Consider the following 13,759-nt stretch of genomic DNA (forward strand, 5'->3'; position numbering starts at 1 on the left):
TTTTAGAGTTTCGCTTTTCAAATTCGTTTCAATTTTTTAGCTTCCTGTATTTTCTTTCACATGCTTATAGTCTGTTATCCGTTTATTTCAGTTTTTAACCCTGATGAAGTGGGATTAAGCCCACGAAACGTCGGACAATAAAATTTAGTTTGTAGTGAAGAACACTGTGTCCTAGAGTTGTTGCTGCTTGACCTATCCTCTTAATATATATATATATATATATATATATATATATATATATATATATATATATATATATATATATATATGTATGTATGTATATATATGTATGTATATAGTCTTAATGTCGTGAGAGGCATAAATGTTCATCCAACTATAGTTTCTACCAAGATTTGAAACTAAATCACATTAACCTCATGCTGAATTCTTCAAAGATTCCTCATTTACTAGTTAGATTATTCTCATATATCTAAGTTGCCTTACAAATGTGTCTGAAATTGGGTGTCTGCCTCAGCATGTATTGTGAAGGGCACTCATACTCTACTCTAAATACAAAATATGGTGCACCTGACTGTCAAAGTCCAACTTAGACTGCCAGTCTTTGCCATCTTAAAGCACAGTCTACACTTTGTCCAACATTTGCAACCTTGTATTGTGACAAATTTGCTGTATCAAACAAATCAGCCGATCATACATTCGTTGCTGTCACTTCAATATATTTAAAAAACTCTGGAAATTATTTGTGACAGCGACGAACATTAATGTGAGGTCACCTTCAAGCTGTCATTTGCCTGATCAGATTTATGTGGCTTATTTAAATGTATTTTACATATTTCACATTTTGTTTTCCTTTTTTTGGATAATCGCTGATAACTGAATGACTTTGATGATTAGTTTGATGTTTAAAGTATCTAAATCATCATCATCATCATCATCATCATCATCATCATCATCATCATCAAAATTACCATGAAATACCACAAATTTAACTAAAAACTTTGGGAGAAATGACATTGACAATGATAGAATAACAGTTTTACAGTGTCATGACGATATCTAGCCTTTAATATATCATATCCGAAAACCTACAATGCATAGGGGTCCTTACGTAACTGCGAACTGAGTAACACGTACAGCAGATCGGCTCAAGAAAGTTTGCAAGAAGAGACACGTACCTGGCTGTGTTTCGTGCCGAAAACTACGCAGAGAGGTATATACCCGTTTACTCTGACAATCCATTAGGAAATGGGCATCGGTCTGACTGACTATAGGGCCAAAATTGGTACTTTTGGTGGTGGTGATCCAGCACGACACAGAAAGCCACCCAAGATGGCCGCCCTCACCATACCATTGCTGAATTGCCACATGTCATTATCGATAAAGTTGTGTTTTATCGGGCTTCTAGTGATTGCGGGTGATGTGGAATTAAATCCCGGGCCACCAAAACTACGATCCACGAATGAACCGGTCACAAAAGAGGACATTGTTGGCATAAATGAAAAACTAGATAAAATAATTTCAGAGTCTGAATTTGTCCACCAAAAGTTAGAGCTGCTACAAAGTAGAATGAACAACATGGAGGACGAGATGTCGAAGTCCGAGAACAACTTCAAAGTAACACAACAAAATTGGACGATCTTGAATCTAATAGTGACACTCTGCAAGCAATACATTCGAAATTGGATCAACTAACAAAAGAAAACAGCGAACTCAGGCGTGCAAATGACGATTTGGAAAACAGAAGTAGACGGAACAACCTCATTTTCTATGGAATCCCACAGAACGACCCTACAGAGAGCTGGAATACTTCAGAAGAAAAAGTAAAATCTCTTCTGAAAGATAACCTTGGCATACCAGTGGACATGGAATTTGAAAGGGTGCATCGAATAACAAACGCGCCAAAAGTACGAGGAGCCAACCCAATTATCGCCATGTTTACCAGGTTCAAAGACAAATCAACAGTACTGTCGGCAGCCAGCAAACTCAAGGGTTCAAATATCACCATCGGAGAAGACTTTTCGAGGCGAATTCGCTCTATTCGATCAAAGCTCCTGGCCTTCCGCAAGTCGCTGCTTCAAGACAACCCAGCATTGAAAGCACAAGTACGTTATGATAAACTGATTTGCACCGATGAACACGAAGCAAAGAAAATTTACAAAGTCAACGAAAGCACCGGCCAAGTCTTTCAAGTCCAAGAGACAGTACGGTAGGGTTGTGGCCAAGGCCCATTAGAGTGTAACCTATCATTATTATTTTGGAATATCAGAGGATTGAAACCAAAGATTAGTCAGAACGATTTTCTTTCTTTGTGCTCAAATTATGATATGGTAGCTTTGCTGGAAACATTTTGTACAAATCAAGACTCTGTTGATGTATTGAGAAACCATTTTGTTCATGCATATCCCGCTAAAAGGCGTTACACGAAGGGCAGACCGAGTGGCGGTGCTGCGCTCTATATCAAGAAAAGTATTATTGATAAAATACAGAAAATAAGCTGTGACTTAGAAAATTGTATTTTTGTTCTCTTACACAAGAGTCTGTTTCCGTTTGATTGCAATGTAATTTTTGGCTGTTGTTACTTTCGACCAGAGTCTGTTCTGGATAGCATTGAGCGTTTAGAAAGTTTCCTCGTTGAATTACGATCTGAAAATCCAGACAGCTATTTTATTATCGGAGGTGATTTTAACGCTCGAACGGGTGTAGATGATGACTTTATTATGGATGACTCTGTTGATTTTTTACCTCTTGAGAGTGATTTGTATAATTCATCTAATTTTTGTATGCCAAGAAACTCTAAAGATATTTTTGTAAATGAGGCGGGAAAGGCCTTACTCAACATCTGCCGAAATTTGGACATTCATATCGCTAATGGTCGAGTAGCAGGTGACAGAGATGGCAATATCACCCATGTGTCAACTACGGGTGGTAGTGTTATCGATTACGTCCTTTTGTCAGCAGATTTATTCAGATATGTTAAAAGTCTTAATGTCCTTCCACGAATCGAATCAGATCACTTCCCCGTCACCTGCACTGTGAGGACCGCAAACATTCCTATGAACAAAGATAAAAATTGTATTAATGCTTCCACCTCACCTATTGTTCGCTTTCGCATGACTGAGAAATGTGCAATTCCTTTACCAGAAATCTTCGTTCTCCACCTGTGCAAAACTTACTGGAAGAATCAAAGAGGGCATTTCCCAACCCTAGTGATGTTATTTCCAAACTGAACAACGCACTACAGATGGCTGGGATAGATGGACGTACTCAGCTAAATTCCAACAAAACGCAACTGCAACCGCCATGGTTTGGTGCCGAGTGTCAACAAACAAAAACCTCCGTTTACAGCAAATTAAAAATGTTTCGACAACAGGGTACATTAGACTCCTTAAATGAATATAAGAATGCCAAGAAACTCTTCAAACAGAAATGCAAGGACTGCAAGATAAAATATCAAGAGGCCATTCGTAATTCCTTTCAAAATGCTGGAACAGGCTCTGGGGAATTTTGGTCCATTCTGAATTCGGTGATTGGCCGTAAGAGTCATTCATCAAAAGACATCAGTATTCAGTCATGGTTTGATTATTTTAGTAACCTGTACAAACAATGTCATGACATTGAATCAGGTGATTTGGAGTTCTTGCGTTCTGTCGAAGAAGAAATCGAAGTGTGTGTTAACAGAACTGAACTTGAGGATACAAGTGATCATGACAATGATGTTCTAAATGGTCCAATAACAGAGTCTGAAGTATTAAACTGTTTAAGAAAATTAAAACCTGGAAAAGCTCCGGGTCCAGACGGATTGCCTAACGAGTTCTATAGCCATGCAGCAGATGTACTTTTACCATTATTAGTTCACCTGTTTAATTTTATCTTTGAATCTGGTAACTTTCCTCCTGAATGGACAATTGCCACTGTAATTCCGCTTTTCAAGAAAGTGATAAGAGTGATGTTAATAATTACCGAGGCATCTCATTATTAAACGCACTTGGAAAAATATTCACTTCAGTATTAAATGTACGTTTAACAAAATGGTCTGACAGCGCTAATATACTTTCAGACTGTCAGTCAGGTTTCAGGAAAAATCACAGTACTACTGACAACATATTTGTCTTACACGCCATCATCCAAAAATACCTAAGTATAAGACGAGGTAAACTATACTGTCTTTTTATTGATTTTTCCAAGGCATTTGACAGGGTCAATCATTCTCTTCTTTTGTACAAACTTATGTCGCTTGGTGTTAAGGGTAAAATGTTCCATATATTACATTCCATGTATTCAAGTATTAAGTCATGTGTCAGAGCTGGCAATGTCTCCTCACAGTATTTTGAATGTCCAGCAGGTGTCAGACAGGGCTGCATTCTCAGCCCTATTCTCTTCAGTTTCTTTATCGAAGAACTCAATACTATGTACATAACATCAGGTCGTATAGGCATCCAGCTCACACAAGAAATGTATGACATTTTCTGTTTACTTTACGCTGATGATATTGTCATTTTCGCAGATTCAATCAGAAATTTACAGTGTTTAATTGATATACTGTCACGTTTCTGTGCAAAATGGCGTATGCAAATCAATCTCGATAAGACAAAAGTTATGATTTTTCGTAAAGGTGGTCACCGCTCTCGATGGGAAAACTGGCTTTTTAATGGTAATGTAATTGAAGTGGTGTCTTATTACAAATATCTAGGACTTCTTCTTTCGTCACGAAACACATGGTCCAAAGCAGTTTATACTCTAGCACAGCAAGCCCGTAAGGCTTTAAATGTACTGTCAGTTGCAAGATGGAGGCTTTCTCACTTTGATGTTAATGTACATTTTAAGATCTTTGATGCAACAATTTTACCAGTTTTGTGTTATGGTGCTGAAATCTGGGGATTTCAATATTATGATGCCCTGGAAAAAGTTCAAAGAAGTTGGTGTAGGAAATTACTAGGATTACCCCACTCTACAGCAAAGGAAGCGGTAATGGGGGAATGTGGTCGTTTCCCTATTTACTATCATACCCTCAGTCGTTGTATAAGGTATTGGATAAAACTTTTAGAAATGCCCAATAATAGGGTTCCAAAACATGCATATCTTATGTTATGTAATCTTGACAATATTGGTAGAAGTACCTGGGCTACTTCCATAAAACATATTTTGTTTTCGTTTGGATTTGGTTTCGCATGGTTCTCCCAGGAAGTAGGTAATACGAAAGTATTTTTGTCAATGTTTGAACTTAGAGTCAAAGACACATTAAGACAACAGTGGATGGAAAATTTGGCTCAAAGGCCAAAACTGCGTACATATATTCATTTCAAGAGCATTCTAGAACCTGAAAGATATCTTTACGTCCAATGTAATCACAGAGCCATTCAAATGTTAGCATGTCTTCGTTGTTCTGCGCTTCCTCTAGCGATAGAGGAAGGCAGAAGACATGGTGTTGCTTCTACAAATAGATATTGTACAATTTGTAATACAGAAACTGTCGAAGACGAATACCATTTTATTGTAATATGTCCTCTATACAACAACCTGAGATTGAAATACTTACCTACAGACCTATTTTGGAACCAAACTTTCAGAAATTTATTCATGCTATGAAATCAAATGAATCAGATGTTATGCTCAGTCTGTGTAATTTTGTTTACAGAGCTCTTAAACTTAGAGAAAGAGCTAGTGGAATTGCTGAAATTTGCTGACATGTTATCAAGTCAAACTTAATTTATCCCTTTGTATATGGGCCGGTGGCCTTGGAATGCAAATAAAACCTAACTAACCTACAATACATATACTTGGTAATGTAATCTTTATTACACCCTACGATATCAGTAATCACATCGGAATAAAACAAACATGAAGTTACACTATTCTGATTAAATTTTCCCTTTTTGAAAACTACAACATCGAAGGCTAGTTTTTCAGTCAAATGCATGTTAGCAAACTGACAATTCCATAATCGGCGCTGGACACCCTTTTTTGACCTAAACTGAACCATGGAGTAACCGTAAAAGACTTGCTTTGCCATTTACGGCGACTCTAAGGAAAGCCAGTCTCGGTGGAAGAGATAAGCGGCCATGCTACCCCAATCATTGCAAAATAACTTCCGACGCGGAAGATCGTTCGCGGAAGTTATTTGCCATTAAATCGGTGCAGCCGTTCCGTGCCTTGAATCAAAGGAAACGGCTCATGAGACTAAGTTTTGAACGCGCTTTCGCTTGATAGCGAAAAAGGCACAGTGGCGCTCGTTACATGATTTTTATGCGGCATATTTACAAGGTGGAAGGTTAGGGTCACTCCAAGGGGTTCATTTGCGTGGGAAAATGCAAGCGAAAGTAGACGGCAAGCGGCAGAGCTTAACACACAGAGTTATTACCGCACGCACCATTTGACATTTTCTCATCAATAGAGATACCCTCACACGAACTCACGTCGAACACGTTTCAAGAAAAGGCTTTTGAAGAATAGCAAATCAAACCCGACGACAATGCACGACTTAATGCCGATGTAGTTAATCGAAATTACATAAAAACGCTCATAAAACGCACACTGTCGGCATAATATCTATCCAAAACCTCCTTGCACTGCGAAAATGATTGTAACGTTTTATGTCGCAGCGGCTCTGCGTGTTTCAACTTGTACAAACTGTATATTTCATTCTGTACTCCACTGGGTTTACTGCCACTTTAAACGATATTCCATGGCAACGTTTGTACTTGCATACGTATTATGCAATGTCACTCGTAAAAATTACTCTCTTAACGTAAAAGTTCAGTCATATATTTATTCTTATGTTTATGTTTCTACTTAATAGTAATCTTTATGAATCCCCGGAGCACAGCCATTCTATCACCATCAAACTTTACTCTTAATTCACTCGCTTGATAGTCACACTTCGGGGAAAAAACTATAATTAATGTATGTCATACAGATTACCAATATTTCCCGCCATTGCCTAATTTCACTAAAATTTTCATTCAATGAGTGCCTATTCACTATTAGTAAACATTTTACATCGCAAAAAAACTGAAAAAAGGAAACATGTCTATATTTAAACTTTGGCTTGTTATAGAAAAAAATTGGTCTATGTACACATACACGTATTATTATTTAGAATTGCTCAGGGAATAGACAGGATAGTCAGATCCAACACTGTGTCTCCATGGATATAGTCACAATACTGTGAGACCAAAAGATGTGAAAGATTTAAAAGAGTACAAACTTTGTTTCTAGATATTCCATCGTATACGTATATCGTAAAAAATTTAAGAAATAAACTCTCCTGGGTAGGATCGTAATTCACAAAGCGTAGAAGCATCTGCTCCCCCTTCGATATCAATCGCTACGGTCCCTTATGTAAACGCAATCCAACTATCGTTCTTCGAAAAGCACAACGTTATGATTGATACCCAGTGTGGCTGATGTGAAAAGATTTCTCTATAGTAGCCCATTCAAGTCCCTTGCCTATGTTGAATCGATACTTTCAGAGCCTGGGGCTTAACAAAGAGCGTAAATAAGGATTTGCCGCGGGGGAAGAGAGGGGCAGAACACATATTGTATAGGTACTATTTGGCTCGCCTGTTCCGACGTACAATGTACCAATTTTTACAACAAACATCTGGTCATCACAGATTTATGGATAAGCGGTTTATGAAAGCTCTTCTGGCTTATTTTCGCTAATCGACGCATTTGGCAAACATGTATCACATTTTGGTTAAAGATGGAAGCTTAGCCCGGTAAAATGTAAATTACGAATACACATAAAATGAACACGTGACTGTCTGGACGTGACATGAACGGCTAAATGTAAATCAATATCACCAATCAATCAGGATCGAATATGCTACCTAAGAATTCACAAACATTTGTTTTAATCCAGCATGTAGCCGAATATTGTTCAAATATTTGGTTTCCTTCAAAAACCGACGATACTTTGGTGACGTTTAAGATTTTAGATTGCATTGCTATAAATTACACTAAGGAAAAAATATGGTAACTATTATTTGCTGTTAAAGTTGAAGAAGTGGCAAAAAGTAAGGAAAAACCCGTTTTACTCTTATTCCGTGGTTTGTATAGCCTTAATATTTCTGACAAGGTTAAACATTGTGTACATAAAGCATCATTCTTTCTCTCCCTGGTAGATAGTACATAATAACCTTGTTTCTTATCCTTCGTTTTCATTATAGTTGCAGGTACTACGAACGTTCCAGTGGCTCTCTACAGAAAAGTGATGTACATCAACTGGTTCGGAACACAAGCAGATCCTTACTGTATGGAGGAATGGCCAGACGAAACCTGGCAACTGATGTTTTTCATTTACGGCTTTGTCGCGGCATATTGCGCCCCCTTGATCGTGATTATTTTCTGCAACTGTTTGGTTGTGAGAAACATGTGGAAATCATCAAATCTTAAAGAAAATTCGGAAGTCAGCGGCAGACAACGCTTGTGGCATCAGCGACGCGCCCGGACGACGAGAATGATATGTGTTGTGGCGATCCTGTTCGGCGTATCCTGGCTTCCCACTCACATCCTGGCTATACTTGCCAGGATTTTTCCCGAACATTTCGACGGCAACCAAGTCACCTACGCCCTGCAACTTTCTTCGAACTGCTTGGCTTATTCCAACTCGTGCATGAACCCCTTTGTGTACGCCTTCATGGGGTCCAACTTCAGGAAGTGCTTCAAGGAGGTGTTCTCGAACGTTTTCCACAGGCACCGATACAGGGGCGCCACCTTGGTCCTGTCCGAGTGCCAGGACTCGGGACCAAACGATGAAACCTTGCCTATGACCAAAGTTGAACGACAACGAAGACTTGTCAGCATGAGCAAATCCAGAAAATAGAAAGTGAAGTGCTTATTAGATATTTCAACGAGGAAGTATTATTGTACCTCATTTCCATATGGAACCTTCTGGGAAGGATTTTTCGACAAGGATATTTTAATTACGTGAGAAATGAATCGTTCGTACCACACTGTGACAGTATAAGACGTGTGCACTATGACCTGAACAAACGATGAATGTATATGGTAACTAATCAACAACAACTTCGAGCTCTCTCTCTGACAGATCTTCTTTGACTCTGTGTTCTTCTCTTGCAAGACAAGAGAACATAGGTGCACGTGGTAGACACCTTTCCCCGCACGTCTAAGATTTGCCGCCCGTATTCACGCGTTAGGTGCGTGATGGGGGAAAACAACTTTGCCACTTCTTTGACACCCTTATGTCAAATGCCATCGCAACCTGTCTTGCTCCTTTCCATGGATATATAGATGGAAGAGACTCTAAGGACGACCTGTGGAATCGAAGATCGTTTCACCTCCTTCCATTTTAACACTCGATCTGATGGGAATCGTCGAAGGAACTTATAATTCATGCTCACTACTCTTGTCCATCAGGAACAGGCGAAAAGAAAAACGATTTGATTAAACATGTAACAGGTCACAGTGGAGGAACTGAGCACTTTGCGAGTAACTGATGAACAGATTTCACCTTAAAAAGATGTAAACGCTGAAAGTTGCACATTGCACATTCAATTAGCATGTTTTTCTCTGAATCAACCGTGATACTTAGGAACGGGAACGCCGAGAGAAAATGAGAATATGATCGTACATTGTTCTAATAGATCACCATTTCAAGTAAAAGTCTATCGTTAATTTGCGAGAATACACTTGAAGTCCAGTTGGTTCTCTCATCAAAAAACTAGAAATGCAGCCATGAACAAAACCCACAATCACACTGTTTAACCAGCATCTCAGACCAGTCTACCACTTTCCATTTGTTTATCGTTGCCAACTTTTTAACGACTAAATTCTCTGTAGTAGGTTGGATGGATAATGACATTTTTGCACTTTCACCTCAGTTTATCCAAGGCTTTTTATTCCTCATGTCGGCCATATGCCTTTGGCTTTCTACTGGCTTTGGTTAACCCTTCATTCTATGGCTTCCACGTCCCTATTCCTGCCTGATTTATTAAATTTCTCCACTAAATTCTCAAACGTTTTAAATTGGCTTACTCTCCAGCGATCCATCAGTCTGTCTGTCGACGTCTGTCTCTTAGCAAGCTTCATCACCCCCACCCACCCATCCACACTGTTTGTTTCCGTCTGAGTCATGAACACGTGACGTTCCATTTCCAGCAGACTGATTACCTGTATGCAAGGTAAAGCACTCGCCGAACTCATGTCATTTTTTAAAGTGGTTGCAATTATGGCTTGGCAGTTCAATGGCCGCATTTTAAAGTGATAGCTATCCTTTTACGATACAACGCTGGGGAAATGTTGTTTGAAACCCTCTCAAGGCAGTAGCACGGGAACAAGCTTAGCGTCAGAAGATTAGTGTGGGTAATAAAAGTGAAAGTCTCGGCGACAGATGCTGATTAGGATACGGGAAAGGCTGGAAACGACTTGAGCCACTAAAAGTGATGCCTGACTTTGCATTCTTGCGCAGTTCTGAGTTTTAGTTGCATACATAAAAAAAAACATTTAGTGTTGGAATTTTCATTCATGTAATATTAATCAGCTGTCGACATCATTTTATACGCTCGTGTTGTATACCTGTGTGTAAGTTTAATTTCATTCTGCAATGTGTACGTTTTGTTTCGAGCACGCACTCGAAAATTCTTGGAAATTACACCTTACGGATGTCCATTGTTTGTTTGTTCGGTTTTTTTAGTAAAGTGTACCAGGTTTTTGTGAGTTACAACGATTTCTATCCTTAAAATCAGTCACTCTCGTGTATAACAGTTTTTCCCCGTCAAACAGGAAAATTTGCATCAAAGTACGCAACGGTGGCAAAAGATGGCGCTTGTAGCTGCGAGTCATTGCGTAGTTCTTTACCGCTGGAAGTGTTTGAGCATGAAAGAAAGCTGAAAGCCGCCGTTTTGCTTATCTTTCACTCCACGTACCATACATCATTACATCTTGGCTCTATCTTACATGCCTCCGCGCTTTCAACACACGTCCGTGTGAGTTCCTAACATGAACCTTCAATTGTTGTTACAGTCTACCCCCTTCACATGCCATTCATACATTTGGTGAATCAAATAGCTGTATACTTTTGCGCTGGTAATATATATTAAGAAATGAAAATCGTGTTGTTAGCTTACACTTTATTACTGAATATACCGTTGACTGTCGCGGGAACGTGCCCTGATGGAATTAAAGCTATAATAATATTCATTTTTACGCTGGTCACGTCGATAATTGAATCACTTCTCTTAGTCAATTCCATTACGGCCCAGCTAACACCATTACGGCCCAGCTAACATGTTTCTATTTCGTTTGCCAGTATTTTGGCTCTTTCAAAGTGGTCCAAATGCACCATCCGTGCCGGATTACGTAATTTTGACGATGGCTTGCGTCGGTACGGCGACTTTGGTTGTAAATTCTCAGAGGCTACCTAATCTGTGGCCTGCATTCTAATATTCCTTGATAGAAGGACACGTGCTGATACAAGTTTGTCTCTTTAAATGTGTGCTGATAACTTTGACGTGACTGGGGCTAGCGTCGCAATCTTATCTTTTTCAGCGATGCCTTTTTAATGCATCTCACACTGACAATACGATTTGAGTGTACACTCAGATTCAATTTAATTCAATGCCATTCTGCAATTGCAGAATCGCAGAAAAAAAACAATCATCGATTTGGAGAAAAGGTTGGCGGGTTTGCCGAAGGCGCGAAGAATCGAATGGTTTTCAAGTCCAGATATAGGCTCTTTCGCTTGAACTTTTACAATATTCTTGAATGGGTCTTGTTATGGGGGACTCGGCGTTTCCCGCTCTCGGTCTTGGAGATGCAATTAATTTCGGTACGCCCGAGGAAGCAATCATATTGATTCCAGCTCTGACAGATGCACAATCCCCAAGTTGTAAAAACATTATTGCTCTGTTTGGCGGTATCTGTTGTGGCCTCCCTGTCCTTTCCCTTTTCTTGGATTCTACCTTGAAATCCAATTGCATTTGATCAAATCGCGTCAATTTGGACTCCACCGTACCTTGATCTAGTCTGCTAAAACTAAAAGAAAATTGAAGAAACGCCTGGGGGAGATTCCCAGAAGGGTATTCAATCAACTTAAGGTATATTTTAACTTCGAACTTACGCATGGTGACATCCTAATGACCTTCACTGCGAGAAGGTATCGCGATATCACTGAAAGACGAAAGTTCATGAAAGGCGCGCAGGCCCCGTTTCATCCTGGCAAAATCTCGTCTTAACGAATCCCAAACCTCTTCTGAAATTTAATGGCTTCTGTTCAGTTGTTTGCGCCAGATACAAATCATCGCTCGGTGCCTGTTCAATTAAACCGACCTGATGTACATTCGTGACCCCCAGTATGATATAGTCTCTGAGGATTCAAACCATCGCTGCCGAGGGAATGCATTCCTTCTAAGTAAATATTATGTCAATATTTGGAGTCCTTGCATAAACTAAATATTGCATGAATGTTTTACATCTGTATATTACAAGATGCATTGACGCCAGGAATCTTACACCTGACAATCAAATGCATGACTCTATAAGAATCACAGCATGTTATACATTCATTATTAAACATTACTGTTGAGATCATATATTTTGTATTGCATTTTGTATCTAACTATAAATATTATGTTAATACGACTGTAACCATAGCGGCGCCAAGATTTAGAGTTCAGTTCAGTACAAACCACAGGAATACGCAGCTTCTTCCTGCCGGTTCGTTTTTTTAATCATCCTCGTTCCTGAGATTACTTTGGAGTGAAGAAGGTACCTGCATATGAGGCTATTCAAGAAAGATTAAAGTAGACAGTGCACACGTGGTCATGGATCCAATATCTCTGATGACGAGTCTCAGTCATGATCTCTGAACAGCACGCCATGGCGACCAATGTTCATGGGATGGATTGGATGAAAACATTGCAACACTGAGACTTGAAACAGATAACTGGGTAAAAATTTCTTGAACTCTCCGAGTATCGTTTATTCGAGATCCAATTAGAATGAATGGAATTCCACACAGACGCTCACACGACAACGCGCTTCCGGAGAAACAATGTTGATCGATGGACATCCAGATGTATACACGGAGCGGTCAGAGAGATCGATAATAAAACTATGTAAATGAGTTCAAAATGAACCAGCCAAGCAGTGATATATATCGTGTTCTGGCCTAAATGTGACTTCAGCACTAAGTAACAGCATGCAAATTGTAAGGCTGACCGCACGTCCCTCGCAATATTCCACGTATCTGTGATTGGTCAATTTCTACTCTTTCTCTCCTCCTTGGATCAATCTCCGAATTCGTAATACAGGTGCGAAAAATGTATAACCAATGATATGATACTATATCTTCTGGCGAGCTACGGACCTTCCAAGATATGAAGACTTGGTTGCAGTTTGGTCGAAATAATCCCTATGCGTATCTTACCACTCATTTATTCACATGTAAGATCACTTACGTGCGTAGGTATAAAGTGCTGACGGACGGTTGGATGGCTATGGATGATTTAAGGATTTACACACAGGTGAGAGGGCGGATGGATCCATGCGGGGGTTGTCAAATGTGGGTAGGGGCACTCTGGTGGGTTAAAATGTACGATGAGTGATCGAAATGCAGTTGGTTTAACATACATTCAGTAGTGATTTATGCGACCTTCATTGAGGTAATTTGGCAGCGTTATTAGCCTCCAATATCGGATTCGATGAATAATTTAAAGACAGGGCGAAGTGAATAAAACAAACTTCAAATAAAAAAGCAGCGTGTAAATATCCGATGTGTAGAAACGGCTCACTTTATGGGTTTGATGGATGTGAGATAGATCTTCTGCAAAGGTCACCG

The 13,759-nt window shown here is 39.4% G+C and overlaps 1 protein-coding gene across 1 annotated transcript in view; it reads left to right on the plus strand.

Annotated features, from left to right (window-relative positions):
• Positions 1 to 12,509, plus strand: part of LOC139140601 (G-protein coupled receptor 54-like) — a 37,962-nt gene extending 25,453 nt beyond the window's left edge. The window contains exon 3 of the mRNA XM_070709947.1: positions 8,130 to 12,509. Coding sequence (XP_070566048.1) covers positions 8,130 to 8,785 — 656 coding nt within the window. The 3' untranslated portion in view covers positions 8,786 to 12,509. The remainder of the gene's footprint in view (positions 1 to 8,129) is intronic.
• The last annotated feature ends 1,250 nt before the right edge of the window (positions 12,510 to 13,759 follow it).

The sequence above is a fragment of the Ptychodera flava genome, chromosome 9, assembly GCF_041260155.1.
Source record: "Ptychodera flava strain L36383 chromosome 9, AS_Pfla_20210202, whole genome shotgun sequence".
Classification (NCBI taxonomy): Eukaryota; Metazoa; Hemichordata; class Enteropneusta; family Ptychoderidae; genus Ptychodera; species Ptychodera flava.